We start from the raw sequence: 14,038 nt of genomic DNA, 5'->3' as shown, positions 1-14,038 counted from the left end.
TCTTTTTTTTAATTTTATATGAATTTTTTTTTTCTTCTCATAAAAGGAAAATGCCAAATGTTCATTACTGGAAATAGTATTTTGCAAAAATTGACATCATTGAATAAATTAGTAATTAATCATTGAAAAAGAAATATCAAAGCCAAATTACTTTGAGTTATTAATGCATTGAAATTTAAGAAATGTAAAAAAATTCTACATAAATTTCAAAACAGACTGCATAATTTATTTATTAAACAACAATATCATAACTATTGTACAGATGGATTTTGTCTTTTTCTCTTGTCACGTGAGTTTGCATGACGCAACCAGTCAGCAACAACTTTCGTAACATTCTCTTCTGTTGCTCCACTCAAATTGGTACTTGTTGCATTCTCTGTAAAGAAAAAAGGTATTCATGAGTGTAAGAGAATTGGCTAACAAAGAAAATGCTGGAAAATGAATTAATAAAAGTATGTGCATTGGAACAAAGACTTAAGTGTATTCAGAGGTTACCCATAAAGATCACTTTAGAAAAAGGGTGGGTGGAAGAGCCATTCAACTTGTACACAGTTGAGAAAAGTCCAATATTGCCACTTGTGCTTCGTTTTTTTTTTTTTTTTTTTAATTTTTTTCCTTCAAAAAATTGGGGAGGGTTGGGTTTGAAACAGAAAGTAGGTCAAGCATACATTAATAAGAAATACTATTTATAAGATTGCATGATTTTTAAATAAAGCACTATGAATGCTTGTTGAACTGACACTTAAGAATTTTAAAAAGCGTGGGTGTTGACTTTTAATTTAACAAATAAACATTCCTTTTCTATGTTTTGACATATAATTATTCCACTGTAATAGACAAATTTTGGAAACATAAAAAAGTGGCAAAAATGGATCTCATAAAAATAAGTGAAAGCTTCTTAACTTCTAAATAAACATATAAAAATTAAGAGATTTTAGGGAGCTAAATAAAAAGCACTCACTACATAAATTCACTAATGAATTCTGCTAAAAAATGCCTTCATGAAAGAAAACAATTGCTAAAAGTAAATAAATAAACCAAATAAAGTTACTAAACAAACAATTATTTTTAAAAAATAATAAAAGCTTGAACTTTGAGAAATTTATAACCTTTGACTTAAAGACATAATAGCATAAATTTTCCTATTTCTTGCATGAAAAAGAAAAGAAAGTTCACAACACTTCGTAAAGCTCTCACACTACTTTTCTGGAAATGAACAATAATTTCTACAATAACCACAAAAAAAAAATTAAAACTATATACCTAAAAGTTTAACTAAAATTACATGTAATCCCTTAAGAGGAGTCACTAGCTTACCAAATATTATGCTGCATATTCTTGATGTTTTAAAGCTGAGCTTCCCCCTCTGTCCCAAGAAGCTGAATTTAGCTGCTAATGCATCTGTAAACAATTTCTTCAACACTAGTGTCGCTACCTGACGAAACCCAGTACCTCCCACTCTTTGTAAGTAAGATACCTGAAATCAAGAAAATAAATAAAACATTAAACTTTTTTTTTCCAAAAGCCACACTAATTAGAAAGCAAAATGTACTGAAGTGCAAAATAATTCTAATCATTGCCACTTTGAAAGTTTTATACTTACAAACATGTGAAAATAAATACTTCTCTAGACTATGCTAAATGTTTAGTTCTGAAATTAAGCAACATTAGTAACCAAAACCAGAAAAGTTTTAAATACCAGTTGTTTTCTCGTCATTTCATCAGACAGCTTTTCTTCAAGCATATTGAATTCATCAAAAGTTGAGAGTGGTAGCAACTTGGACAAGTCATTCGGCAAATTCTCAGTTTTATCCCTTTTTACACAATCCAATTCATTAACTTTTGCCTCTAGAGCTATGTTGTGGTCTTCCAAATTTTTAATTCTATTCTTAATAGATATGACATTTCTTAGAATTGCTTTTAAGTATCCTACGAAAAAATCAACAAATAAAATAAAACAATCCTTGTCAGTGACACTATACTAAATAGAGATTAATTTTTTTTTTACCATCTACATCTTTATTCGACAAAACCGAGCTGGATGCAAGTGCAGGAGGTTGCTTTCCATCTAAAGATAATTCTGTAAGCACCAGAATAAAATAACATCACTTAAATCTTATAGTACTTCCATATGTTATATACATCACAGGGGGGGGGGGGGGTCAGTAAAATGTGACGGTTTGCCCCAGAGGGGTAGGGACGGTCAATGACACTGTTATGCCACATTCAAGTTTAAATGAATTTTTAAATTGTACAAATTGTGTGTTACTTATTGTTAAAATGAAGTAAATATGCATATCATGTTTTTTTTTTTTTTTCAAATCAATGGTAATTGTTGACCAATACATTTGTACATTTTGTAAATTAAGTTTAAATAAGAATTTCTTTAAAAAAAAAGGATTATAGATGTTGTTAGGTTACAAACCTTGGGGGGGGAGGTATGGTTTTGTGACAAAGTGTGTCAAAATTGCTAAATAAGCATTGCATAAGTCTTTGAAAGCCCTGGTATTTAAAATACTAACTTAGGAACAAACTATTTAACAGTTATTGTCATTGTTATTAAATGTTTCATACAGTCGAACTAGCTTATAACAAGCCCTGATTTAATGAGAACCTGGATTTAGCGAGGAAATCAGAAAGATTTGGTTGGTATAATGTTAAGTCTATGGAATATGTCTGTGGTTCCTAAAATTTCTATCGATATGACTGCCTACTCAGCTTAACCTATGTTAGACAAATTCCTTTGACACACTGGAGTCAACTGCGTTTGTGACGAGTTATCCTGAGAAAAAATGAGGATGGCTCTTTTTTTTTTAAATTTGTGGAGTGAAGTTGTTGACACCAATGTTGTCATTTCTGAAATATACTTCCGAGGAAGTTGTAGCTTGAATTCAATCAAATGCAGATAAAAAATTTATGAAAGCAACATCGATAATGATAATGTAAAGAATTTGAAGCTGAATCACCTTCAACTTAATCAAGGGCTTTTAATGTGCAGAAAAACATTATCCCTTGTTTGAAGTTAGAGAAATTAGTGTCAATTTTTTTTTATTTTTTTTTTGTGCACAAAATAGATACAATCATACAATAAGGCAACTCAAAGCAAATTAACCAGCAACAATAATGATAAATAAAGATAATAGCAAATGTGTATATAGTATTTCTTCACTTTTCCCCAAACATGTTTCTTACCAGCACTCTGTTACGGTGAGCAAACATCGTGGTCACTTCATGCTCGTTATAAGCAAGTTCAACTGTATCTTTTAAATTTCACACAATATTCGATATTTATGATTCCATACGACAAACTGATTTTTATATTCATTGTAGGATACATTAAAATACAGATTAGAACTGATCCAATCTAAAAATCTCTTGTAAAGACAAACATTGTGCCAAATGGGTTATAACATTTGTCTTAATATAAAAAATATAGCTTATAAAAAAAACAAATATATTTTAAAATTTACCTCTGTTTCCACAAGATTTATTTTGCAACAAAGACTGGCTACTGGGATGCCTATTGAGCTGTGATATGCCCCACAGATCTGACGGGGTAGACAGATTATAGGACTCTCCATCTGTCTTACCACCTATTTTATTAAAATAAGTTATAATAATGGCAATTTCTAAAAATTCAAAAATGGCACAAGATTCTAAAGGTTCAGAAAATATGATTTGTGCATTCTTAAAACATATCTCACTCCAAATTTCAGTTTGTTAAATTATTATTATTTTAAGACAAACATTTTGCTAAATGAGTTATAACAGTTATCTTATTATAAAAAAACAAATATATTTTAAAATTTACCTCTGTTTCCACAAGATTTATTTAGTAACAAAGATTGGCTACTGGGTTGCCTATTGAGCTCTGGAATGCCACACAGATCTGGCGAAGTAGACAGGGTAAACGAATCTTCGTCTATCTTACCACCTATTTTATTAAAATGAGTTTTAATAATGGCAATTTCTAAAAATTCAAGAATGGCACAAGTTTCTAAAGGTTCGTAAAATATGATTTGTGCATTTTTAAAACATGTCTCACTCCAAATTTCAGCTTGTTAAATTATTATTATTTTAAGACAAACATTTTGCTAAATGAGTTATAACAGTTGTCTTATTTAAAAAAAACAAATATATTTTTAAATTTACCTCTGTTTCCACAAGATTTATTTAGTAACAAAGATTGGGTACTGGGTTGCCTATTGAGCTCCGGAATGCCACACAGATTTGACAAAGTAGACAGAGTGAAGGAATCTTCATCTATCTTCAGTGGTGGCGCTAGGAATTCCCCGACAGGGTGGCAAACTTGCCCGACAGGGGGGCATAGCCAAATTTTACTTTGCAAGATCCCCCCCCCCCCAGAGCCTGATCATCCTGACATTGGACATGGGGCACATTTCTATTTCAGGAAATTCATTTTGTGCCTCCCCCCCATTCCAGCTTTTTTTTATATGTTGAAGCAATAAAATATTTCGATACTTGTGTTTTTACACAACCGTACTAAATTTGGTGGTACCTCATATCACAATGTAATATATACATTCAAAAAGTAGAAGAGATATAGTAGTATACGATAAATATATAAATGTGGTTAAACTTTGCAGTAAACCGTAAATACCAAAATGATCTATCATATAACTTTTAATAGTAAATACAGACTAAATTTGGAGTGGTTTTCTGATTTGCAAAGAGATCACACTTTTAAGGCGAATTTTTAACAACAAATAGATTTTTTCCTTGTTTTGGCATTTGCAAAACTATCAATGATATCATTGTACTCTAGATTCTGAGTGAAATCATTATTTATTTTTAATTAACATGATAAATTAAGGGGATTTTGGCCCCCCTCCCTGAAATCTAAGAGGAAGGGCCTGTGCCCCACATGCCCCTGCGGTAATCAGGCTCTGCCCCCCTCCAATTAAAGTGATAAAGAAACTAATCATTCTTTGCATCTAAAAGTACGAATTCCCTATAAAAATTAAAAGCAAAAAATAAAAAAATTAAAATAGATAAAATGAAATATGTATGGAAAAAAATCAAATTTAAAATGCAAAACATGAAACTAGGTTTTTGTGAGCAGGGTCATCGCGAGATCAATAAACTAGAACTGTCTGAGAATCAGATATTGACGAAAAGTCTGACTATGATAATTTTAAGAAATTGAAGTCCAATAAACGAACTTTTAGTCGATCTGTAATGGTATTTTATAGGGAGTGAGAGCCGAGGTGCATCCTGAAAAAGTTTTAAAATTAAAGTATCGAAAACGCAATTTTAGGTCATGTTTGGTAACGTTAGGGTGATGGGGTTAGTGACCAATTAAGATACTGAGGGTTCCCCCCCCCTCCAGTGGCGTACCCAGGGGGTGGGCTGATAGGGCTACAGCCCCCCCTGAAATTTTCAAAATTAATTATAAAAATTATAATAAAGAACAAGTTTTTTTTTATGATGTATTTTTGAAATCTTACATTCGTATTGATATCAGAAAAGCGATACATGAACTTTTCTTAGCTACAGTTCATAAGTATCCCTCCCCAGCTCAAAGACTTTCGAGCTCAGCCCCTCCCGAACTGATTTGTCTGCGTACGCCGCTGCCCCCCTCCTTCCGTAATCAAACCTTATAAACACACAAATTTACGGAGGGAAACTCCAGGGCTCAAGGTTATAGCAGTGCTCATCCACTAGCTCAAAATATTTATTGGGGAGCAGAGAAACCCACATCTTAAGTAAACAAAAGAAGAGCAACTAATATTAAGTTAAAAAATTCAAAAAAAAAACTTGAGTCCGATGCCTAGCTTTATATTAAGATGAACCTCGCGAGTCAGAACACGTATAAAATTAAATTTATTTATATTTTCTTTCATTATATTATTTTTCCGGGATAACTTGGGAAAGCATGGAAAAGGGAAAACGATTACAGCTACCAAGTTTTGCTAGCGCAAAAGCAGAATCAAGAGAAAAAATTGAAAATATTTTGAAGAGCCTAGTTTGCTAAAACCCATTACAAGTATTTTATTTGATAACAAATAGAAACTGGAAACGGGTAAAAATTTTGCGCTAAAAAAATTAGAAAAGGTGCAAATTTTTACGATTTTTTAATTAATTTGTATGGTAATAAAAGGTCTACATCGATTAGGCCTAGCTGGTGGTGGATGGAGCCGGCGGGCAACCGGGCTAATCAGATAAATAATCATGATAGTTTCATAGGGGCCGCAAACATATTTCATTCCTAGATTTTTACAAATATCATCGTACAAATCACAGCTATTTGGAGGAAAATGTGTGGGCCGCCGAAGCATGTTTGAAATAGAAAATAAAAGTTAAAATGTAGTGAGATTTAAATTATTGAAATGAATAGTCACACCAGCAGTTCTAAGCAAGACTGCGGAGTCGGAAGAAAAATGACCGACTCCGACCTCCGACTTCGGGAATTTTAGAGCCTTCGACTCTGATTCCACAAGAACTGGCAGGGTTGCTGATTTTAAGTGAAAATGATCGACTCCGACTGTTGAATTTTTAAACCTTCGACTCCTGACTCCGACTTCTTTGCCTCAAAATCAGTCCGACTTCAACTCCTCACCGTTGGTTCTAAGTTTTTGAATGTACTAAACGAAAGTAATGTGTATGTGTGTGTGTTTTGTGTAATCCAAAAAAAAAAAAAAAAAAACGAAACTTTATAATATGATTGGCACTATGCTAAACTCGGTAAAAAACGAAGGTGAAAAATCGCGAATCTCGTTTTTCAAATTCAATGGTTTGCCGTAGTACTCAAAAAGGGCTATTACTACTGTACACTCCCGATTATCCGCGGAATTGAGTGGCTCAGGTACCGCGGATAAAGGAAGTCGCTTATAATCCGAAAAAGGTTTAAAACCAGAGGTAAAGAAGACATAAATTATCTTTTGCTTGACAGTGATTGTATTGTTAATAAAACGTGAAACGTTTAAAAGAGATGCGGCATTAAAAAATACTTGTATTTCAAGTTCTACAGAACTAAAATAAACTAAAATTTAAATCATGAGTAGGAACTTTCCGTCAACCTAAAACATTCAACAGCCCAGAAGTGAAAACAGTGACCACAACAAAAAAAGACCCCATCAGAGAATTCCCAGAAGACCTGTAGGCGTTTTCCTAACCTTTCTCAATCGGAACAGATGATAAAGATAATGTCTTACGCTCTTTTAAACTAGGGGTCTTCAGTAAACACATGTGTTTTATCGAAATCAGCTGAACGCTTTCCCTTGAGGCACGTGTCAAAGAGAAGTTGATGACAATGCATACCGACTTTCGCGTTTCTTGAGAAGGAGCACTTGTCGTGGGAAAGGGAAAAAAAGTCTGGGACGAATTGATTTCAGATCCGCGTTTTTGAAGAACAGAATTTTTCAACTATTTTTTTTTCTTTTTCCGAGACTTTCGCGGATAATCGAGAGTTTACTGTACTTCAAACAATAAGATTTACACTTAATGTTGTTTATAAAAATCAAAAAATTGAAAATAACTAAAGCGTCTGGTGGACAAAAATATTGTTTCGGCTCTCCTGAAAAGAGCCAATTTTCATATTCGGTAGTTCAGCATAGTGCCGACGATATTACGTCATAAACAAACTTATTAAGTATCAAAGTGATTAACATTAATTGCACCAGTTTCTTTTGTGTAAGTTTTTTTTTTTTTTTTTAAATTAACTATATACCTAACTTTTTTATTTTTCAAATTTTTTGAAGCATTCATAATTCGAAAATGCATAACCATTAGTTTCAAACTTTTTATTGAACATGCCAGTTGAAATAGGTCATAATTTCAAATTTTAAGTTTTAATTCTCTTTCCAGACTAAAGGGGGGAAATGTAAATTCAAAGTCTTACCCCAAAATTTATCTACATAGACCATTTTTGCAGATCTACTGAGTCGGAGGGAAAATGGCCGACTCCAACTCAGGGCCAGATTTAGATTTAACGGGGCTCTAAGCCATTTAAGGTATGGGGCCCCTTTTGCAGTTTTAACAACGTTTCTCTCGGTGGTGTAAGAGATGCATTTTTTAATATTTTTTTTTTCTCCTTTACTATGTCTGTCTCTTTCATCTGATACATACAGCGATACAGCAATACTTTAATTTTGGATGATCGTGTTTTAATGTGTTTTCCCTGATGTCCTGTGTTGGATCGACCTTAAGAGGGGAAATGTTATCAAGAAAGTGACACATGACTCCCCTTTAAGTGGAGTACAAAATATTCCCAATTGGTAAGAGGCCCGGGGATTTCTTCCCCGGAGGAAATTTTGAAAAATTGATATAAAATTCTGCATTTTGAAGCCTTATAAGATGTAGTTGGAACTACAAAAATATCAGGACAGAATTAGGCAAACAAAACTTTGTTTAAGTTATAAACTCTTTCAAAAATTAAGATAATACACAGTAAAAATTGTTTTTGATTCGAAAAACCAATGACAGCAGTCGACAGAGAGAAACAGCGCGGGAAACGAAAAGCCAACGCATTGCTTCGTGCTCACATTGGCTTTCGATACAATTAGTTTTTAATCACCCCTCTAACTCACCGACAAACAATTCAACTCCGACTCCTTTACCTTAAAACCAGTTCGACTCCAACTCTCACTCCGACCCCGCAATCACTGGCAGTGTTACAAGCATTGAGGGAAAATGACTCCGACTCTTGGAATTTTTAACCTACAAATGCCGACTCAGACTCCTTGTCTCCACAATCTGTCCGACTCCGACTGCGCAGCACTGCTTTTTAACCGACTTCAAAAAGGAGGCGGTTATCAATTCATACCGTATGTATGTTTTTTTTTTTTTGTTTGTCCACTCATAGCGTCTCACCTAGTGAACCGATTTTGATGATTCTTTTTTTAATGGATAGGGGATGACTCAACTTAGGTCCCATTACTTTGTTTGACCATATTTGTTCTTTAGAAAAAAAAATATGGGCAAAAAACAGTCAATTTTATGCAATTTCCCTATTAAATGATATTGTAGCGAAGTTCGCACTTTTCATCCGTGGATAACGGTGGCTCAGTGGTAGAATTCTCGCCTCCCACACGAGCGACCCGGGTTCAAATCCCGACTAGGACAAAGTGAATTTTACTAAAATTTCGTTTCTACTGTTTCCCGTATTTTCTCGAATCTTCTATTAATTTCTGTATCTTTCCAAGTCTGGAAAGTTCCAGCACTTTCTCAAGTTGTATATAAGGAGATGTAACGTTCATTCGTGGTTCTGAATAAAGATCTCGAGTTGAGACTAACGAGTATTTGCTTCATTCGGCTTCCACATTGTCTTCGCTATCTTCATCTACGCGACAATATGAAACTCATTGTTATAAAAGTTTGGTGCCATATAACAGTAACATTAATAGTAATTGTAATGATAATTTTGAATGAAGGCTTCTCTGAAGCAAGCATCAAATTTCTTCGAGGGATATTTCGATCATAGGGAATCTGGCGTTGTCGTCTCATTTTTAGCGTAAATAATTTTATTTTAGTAATCCTGTTGATTTATAGTAACCTTATGTGAATTATCAAAATCTTCCTTTCTTCAGCAATATTGCTCCATAGTAGGGGTAAACCTAACCTGGAAGCGAGGTGATGCAGTGATTAGGATCTGCTTAGCCTTCACAATGCTACCATTAGGTTTGACTCAACTACTCTGTAGTATTTTTATCGTTATCATCTATGCCGATAACAGATGATCGGGGCTAAGTAAGAAAATACAGGATTGCATCATGAGCAACTTAGATGCTGTGGAATGTAAATTAGTTAGGAAAAACGTAATACTTAAATGGTTATAGTTAAATTAACTACGCATGATTTCCAGAGAGGAACAAAGATAAGTTTTTAGTGCCAATCGCTTAAAGTTTAACGCGTGTCAATAGTTTTTTTTTTTTTTTAGTATGGAGCATTTTTAAGAAAAAAATGTGAAGTTTCGTGATGGTAACTTCTTATTATTTCTGAAATACTTACATTTACACTAAAAAGAATGAAATAAAAAAATTTTGAAAAAAAAAATAGAACCGACTTCAAAATTGCTCTAAAAAGTGAAAAATAATTTTATTCTTTAAACACCATCGATAATGCTTTTAAACATAATTTTTGAAGTTGGCGCAAAAACGATAGATAAAATCATTCACAGCCATAACTCAAATACAACTATAAATTTAACCAGGACCAGTTTCTTCACTATCACATACATTATGCATTGATGACAGCATATTTGAATAGCGATATAAATGTTTCGTTCGTAATTTTGGATGCTTTTCTGAAAAAAAAATATGAACGAAGCATGGTTACACTGGATTTTACGTTTTGTTTTTGCGCCAACTTCAAAAATTATGTTTAAAAGCATTATCGATGGTGTTTAAAGAATAAAATTATTTTTCACTTTTTAGAGCAATTTTGAAGTCGGTTCTATTTTTTTTTTCAAAATTTTTTTATTTACAATATTTTAGTACTTGAAAAAAAGCATATTAAAAAAAAAAGAATATAGCTTGCAAAAAAAAAAAAAAAACTTAAACAAGATTGAGTCTGGTTTCTGGTATCAGTCTGTAAGTTGGTTTGATCGATCTCGAAGGAGCAATGTTGACTTTTGAATTGGACTTGGTCCGATCAAATGATTACAGCGGTCTGGGCTAAGCGCAGCTTTTACTTTAAGTTAGAAACATGAGTTTCGACTAAATGATAACATCTGAAAAAAAATAAATTTGGAAGCAAAATGTATGTTTTCAATTGCTTTTAACGCATAATTTATTTATTTATTTAATTTTGCCTTTTCCAAAAGGTTCGCCCCTCCCCCAAACATTTTTCTCAAAAAGAACCCAAACCCGATGCATTACCAACCCGACGTTTAATAATCCAATGATTGTTTAGTTGTGCCAAGCCCGAATGTTTAGTAAATCATTCTCTATTCCCAACAAAACTATTATGCAGCCTACAAACAAGATCAATATAAGTTTTTGAGAAAAAATGTATTTAAAATGTTAAACATCTATTTGCTTTTATTATATTAGGCCAAAGAATTTTTTTCCTGCATTTAGCATTTGCCGACAAGACATCATTGCACTAAAAAATTAAAACATTAAATCTACTTTAGTACACTTCTTGTATGAGGTAAAAGGATCGTTTACTCATCGATATGTTTTGTTGCAGAATAATCAACAATAATCAGAAAAGTTGTAAATAACTATAGTAATAACTTACTTGTAACTTCTGAGTGAAAATAAAGTACTTTAAAACGCATCAATGAGTGCGGTCTGCGTCTGCACACTTGACATGCTGATGAAGAGCTGTTTAGCGAATGTAATGGGAAAGCAAAAATCTCCGAAGCATGTGTTTTCTCCCCCGATGACCCCCCACCCCCCATCCCCTCTCGTCTCGTCCTGGCTATTGTCATTCGGTACGTATTTCTCTCGTAACCCGATGACGACGCCTTAGGTCTGACCGGTAATCACCACTGCATTCTGCAGGGACGGGGATGGTACTCTTTTAGTCTAAGTGGACACCCTGAGGTCAAAACCAGCTCATCGACACCCTGCATCGACAAACAGAAATTTCAAGGATCAAAACACCATTTCCCCCGAAGCAATAGCTATATTTTGTCACCATCTGGACGACGTTATACGGACTCGGGCTAACCTTGCCTCAAAGGAGATTGATTTTTTGTTCATTTATATATATATATATATATATATATATATATATATATATATATATATATATATATATATATATATATATATATATATATATATATATATATATATATATATATATACATATATATATATATATATATATATATATAAAAGATACTTCTACTTTTTTCTACTAATTTTTTTTTTTCGAGTTCATATATAAGAAAATTTTATCATTTACGATAAACGCCAAAGCAAACAGATTCCCCGACGAAATACTAAATTTTCCCCGACGGGGGGGGCAAGACGCTTCCGACGAGGGGGCAATTGCCCCCCCTGCCCCTCCCTTGGAGCCACGTCTGTCTATCTTACCACCTATTTTATTAAAATCAGTTATAATAATGGCAATTTCTAAAATCCAAGAATGGCACAAGTTTCTAATGGTTCAAAAAATATGATTTATGCATTTTTAAAACTAGAGATATACCGAGTTGAGCACAAAACACGTGTCTGCAGTGTTCCTTTGTTCATATGTTTAACATGTGCAGATTATAGCAGCGAAGAAAAATAAATATAGGGTTGTTCGGAAAGTCATTTCGTTTTTTTTGGGGAACATGAAAGACAGTTTTCGTATAATGAATAAATATTTTATTAAATCATATATTGGCCATTCTGGTCCAACACCTTTTGCCATCTTTCTGGCAGTAACATAATTCCCCTCTCATAAAAGTTTTGGTCCTTGCTGGCAAAAAACTGGTTCAGGTGGTTTTTGACATCTTCATTTGAGGTAAAGGTTTTGCCATCCAAAAAATTTTGCAGGGACCGGAACAAATAGTAGTTGGCAGGCGCCAGATCTGGAGAATATGGTGGATGTTGCAGTACGTCCCATTCAAGCTGTAAAAGTTTTTGGCGAGTGACCAAACTTGTGTGAGGTCTCGCATTATCCTGGTGGAACACTACACCCTTCCTGTTGATTAATTCGGGCCTCTTCTCTTTAAGTGAATCATTCAATTTGTCCAGCTGATGACAATAGACTTCTGAATTAATCGTTGTATTGTCCGGCAAAAGCTCAAAAAAAAAAAAAAAACGATTCCTTTGACATCCCACCAAACGGAGAGCATCACCTTTTTTTGGTGAATGTTGGCTTTTGACACGCTTTGAGCCGGTTCATCTTTTCTGCTCCATGACCTCTTGCGTTTAACATTGTTGTATATACACGCGTCAACGCGACGACACAAATTTCGCTCCGTAAGGACATGGGGCACCCACACATCGAGCTTCGAGGTTAAGCCCATGCCTTTCAAATGGCCATAAACAGTCGAATTCGACAAATTTAATCTCTCACCGATCTCTCGTGTGGTTATTCGTCGATTTGCATCAACTAATGCCTTTATCGCATCTTTGTCAGCTTCGACCGGCCTTCCAGACCGTGGTGCATCTTCGACATCAAAATTGCCGGATCGAAATTTTGCAAACCAGTTCTGGCACTGGCGTACTGTTAACACGCCTTCTCCATACACATCCGTCAATTTTTTTCTCGCTTGGACAGCATTTTTACCTTTTCTGAAGTCAAAAAGTAAAATATGACGAAAATGCTGCTAATTGCTCTCCATATTTAAAAGGGCACCAACCAAAAACTACTGCGTAGAATTAATAGAACTTTTTCACACACAAGCCTTGCAATATCAGCTCTCAAGACATATAATGGTTATGCGGCTTAAGTGTGAAGTTGGTTTCGAAAAAACGTAATTAAGTCCTCTGACGGGAAAAAAACGAAATTACTTTCCGAACAACCCAATATTTCCCTAAAAATGCATCCATTAGGCTTATATTAATGGAAAATTCCTCACCTCCGTGACAGATCTGATCAATGTCATTATTTCTGAGGTAAAAATAAATGATGAAGGGGAAATACATTAATTATTAGGCAATCTACACAATTTATAAATGGCCAGTATATTCGCAAATTTACTAAATACTATTTTTTAGCACACATTTGAACTAAAAAGAAAATTAAAAATTAAGCCGTAATTTAGTTAAGAGAGCTTAATATTAGATTCTCACTAACCATTAAAATTGCTCATTTTTTGCACAGTTAACAAAATTACTACTTTGGCATTAAATTGTCCTTAATTTTTAAACATTCAAAGTTTTTTTTTTATTTCTGTGTGAACAAGGCATTTATTTGTATTTAATTTTTATTTATAAGTAAAATAATTGGAACTTAGCTGGGCCATTGTTTATGGTTACTTTTAGTAGGTTACACTTTCATGTAAGAATGAAACAAAAAAAGAAAACAACAGGCTTCGAAATTAAAAAATATTTGCGTTCAAAAGTTACGGTTTCTGGAGAATGACCCATGTGCTCTTGATACAGATTACCATTTTTTAACAAAATACTTA

The 14,038-nt window shown here is 33.7% G+C and overlaps 1 protein-coding gene across 1 annotated transcript; it reads right to left on the bottom strand.

Annotated features, from left to right (window-relative positions):
• Window positions 1-230: 230 nt before the first annotated feature.
• On the bottom strand, window positions 231-9,283 carry LOC129218863 (uncharacterized). The gene is made up of 8 exons (XM_054853183.1): window positions 9,256-9,283; window positions 4,153-4,281; window positions 3,812-3,934; window positions 3,471-3,593; window positions 2,009-2,080; window positions 1,700-1,929; window positions 1,318-1,477; window positions 231-376 (listed from the first exon to the last, which is right to left on the bottom strand). Exons 1-8 carry the CDS (start codon window positions 9,281-9,283, stop codon window positions 252-254), a joined length of 990 nt encoding a protein of 329 aa, XP_054709158.1. The 3' UTR covers window positions 231-251.
• Between the last annotated feature and the right edge of the window lie 4,755 nt (window positions 9,284-14,038).

The sequence above is a fragment of the Uloborus diversus genome, chromosome 3 (genome assembly GCF_026930045.1).
Source record: "Uloborus diversus isolate 005 chromosome 3, Udiv.v.3.1, whole genome shotgun sequence".
In the NCBI taxonomy this organism is placed as follows: Eukaryota; Metazoa; Arthropoda; class Arachnida; order Araneae; family Uloboridae; genus Uloborus; species Uloborus diversus.
This window is presented reverse-complemented; position numbering and strand designations above follow the sequence as displayed.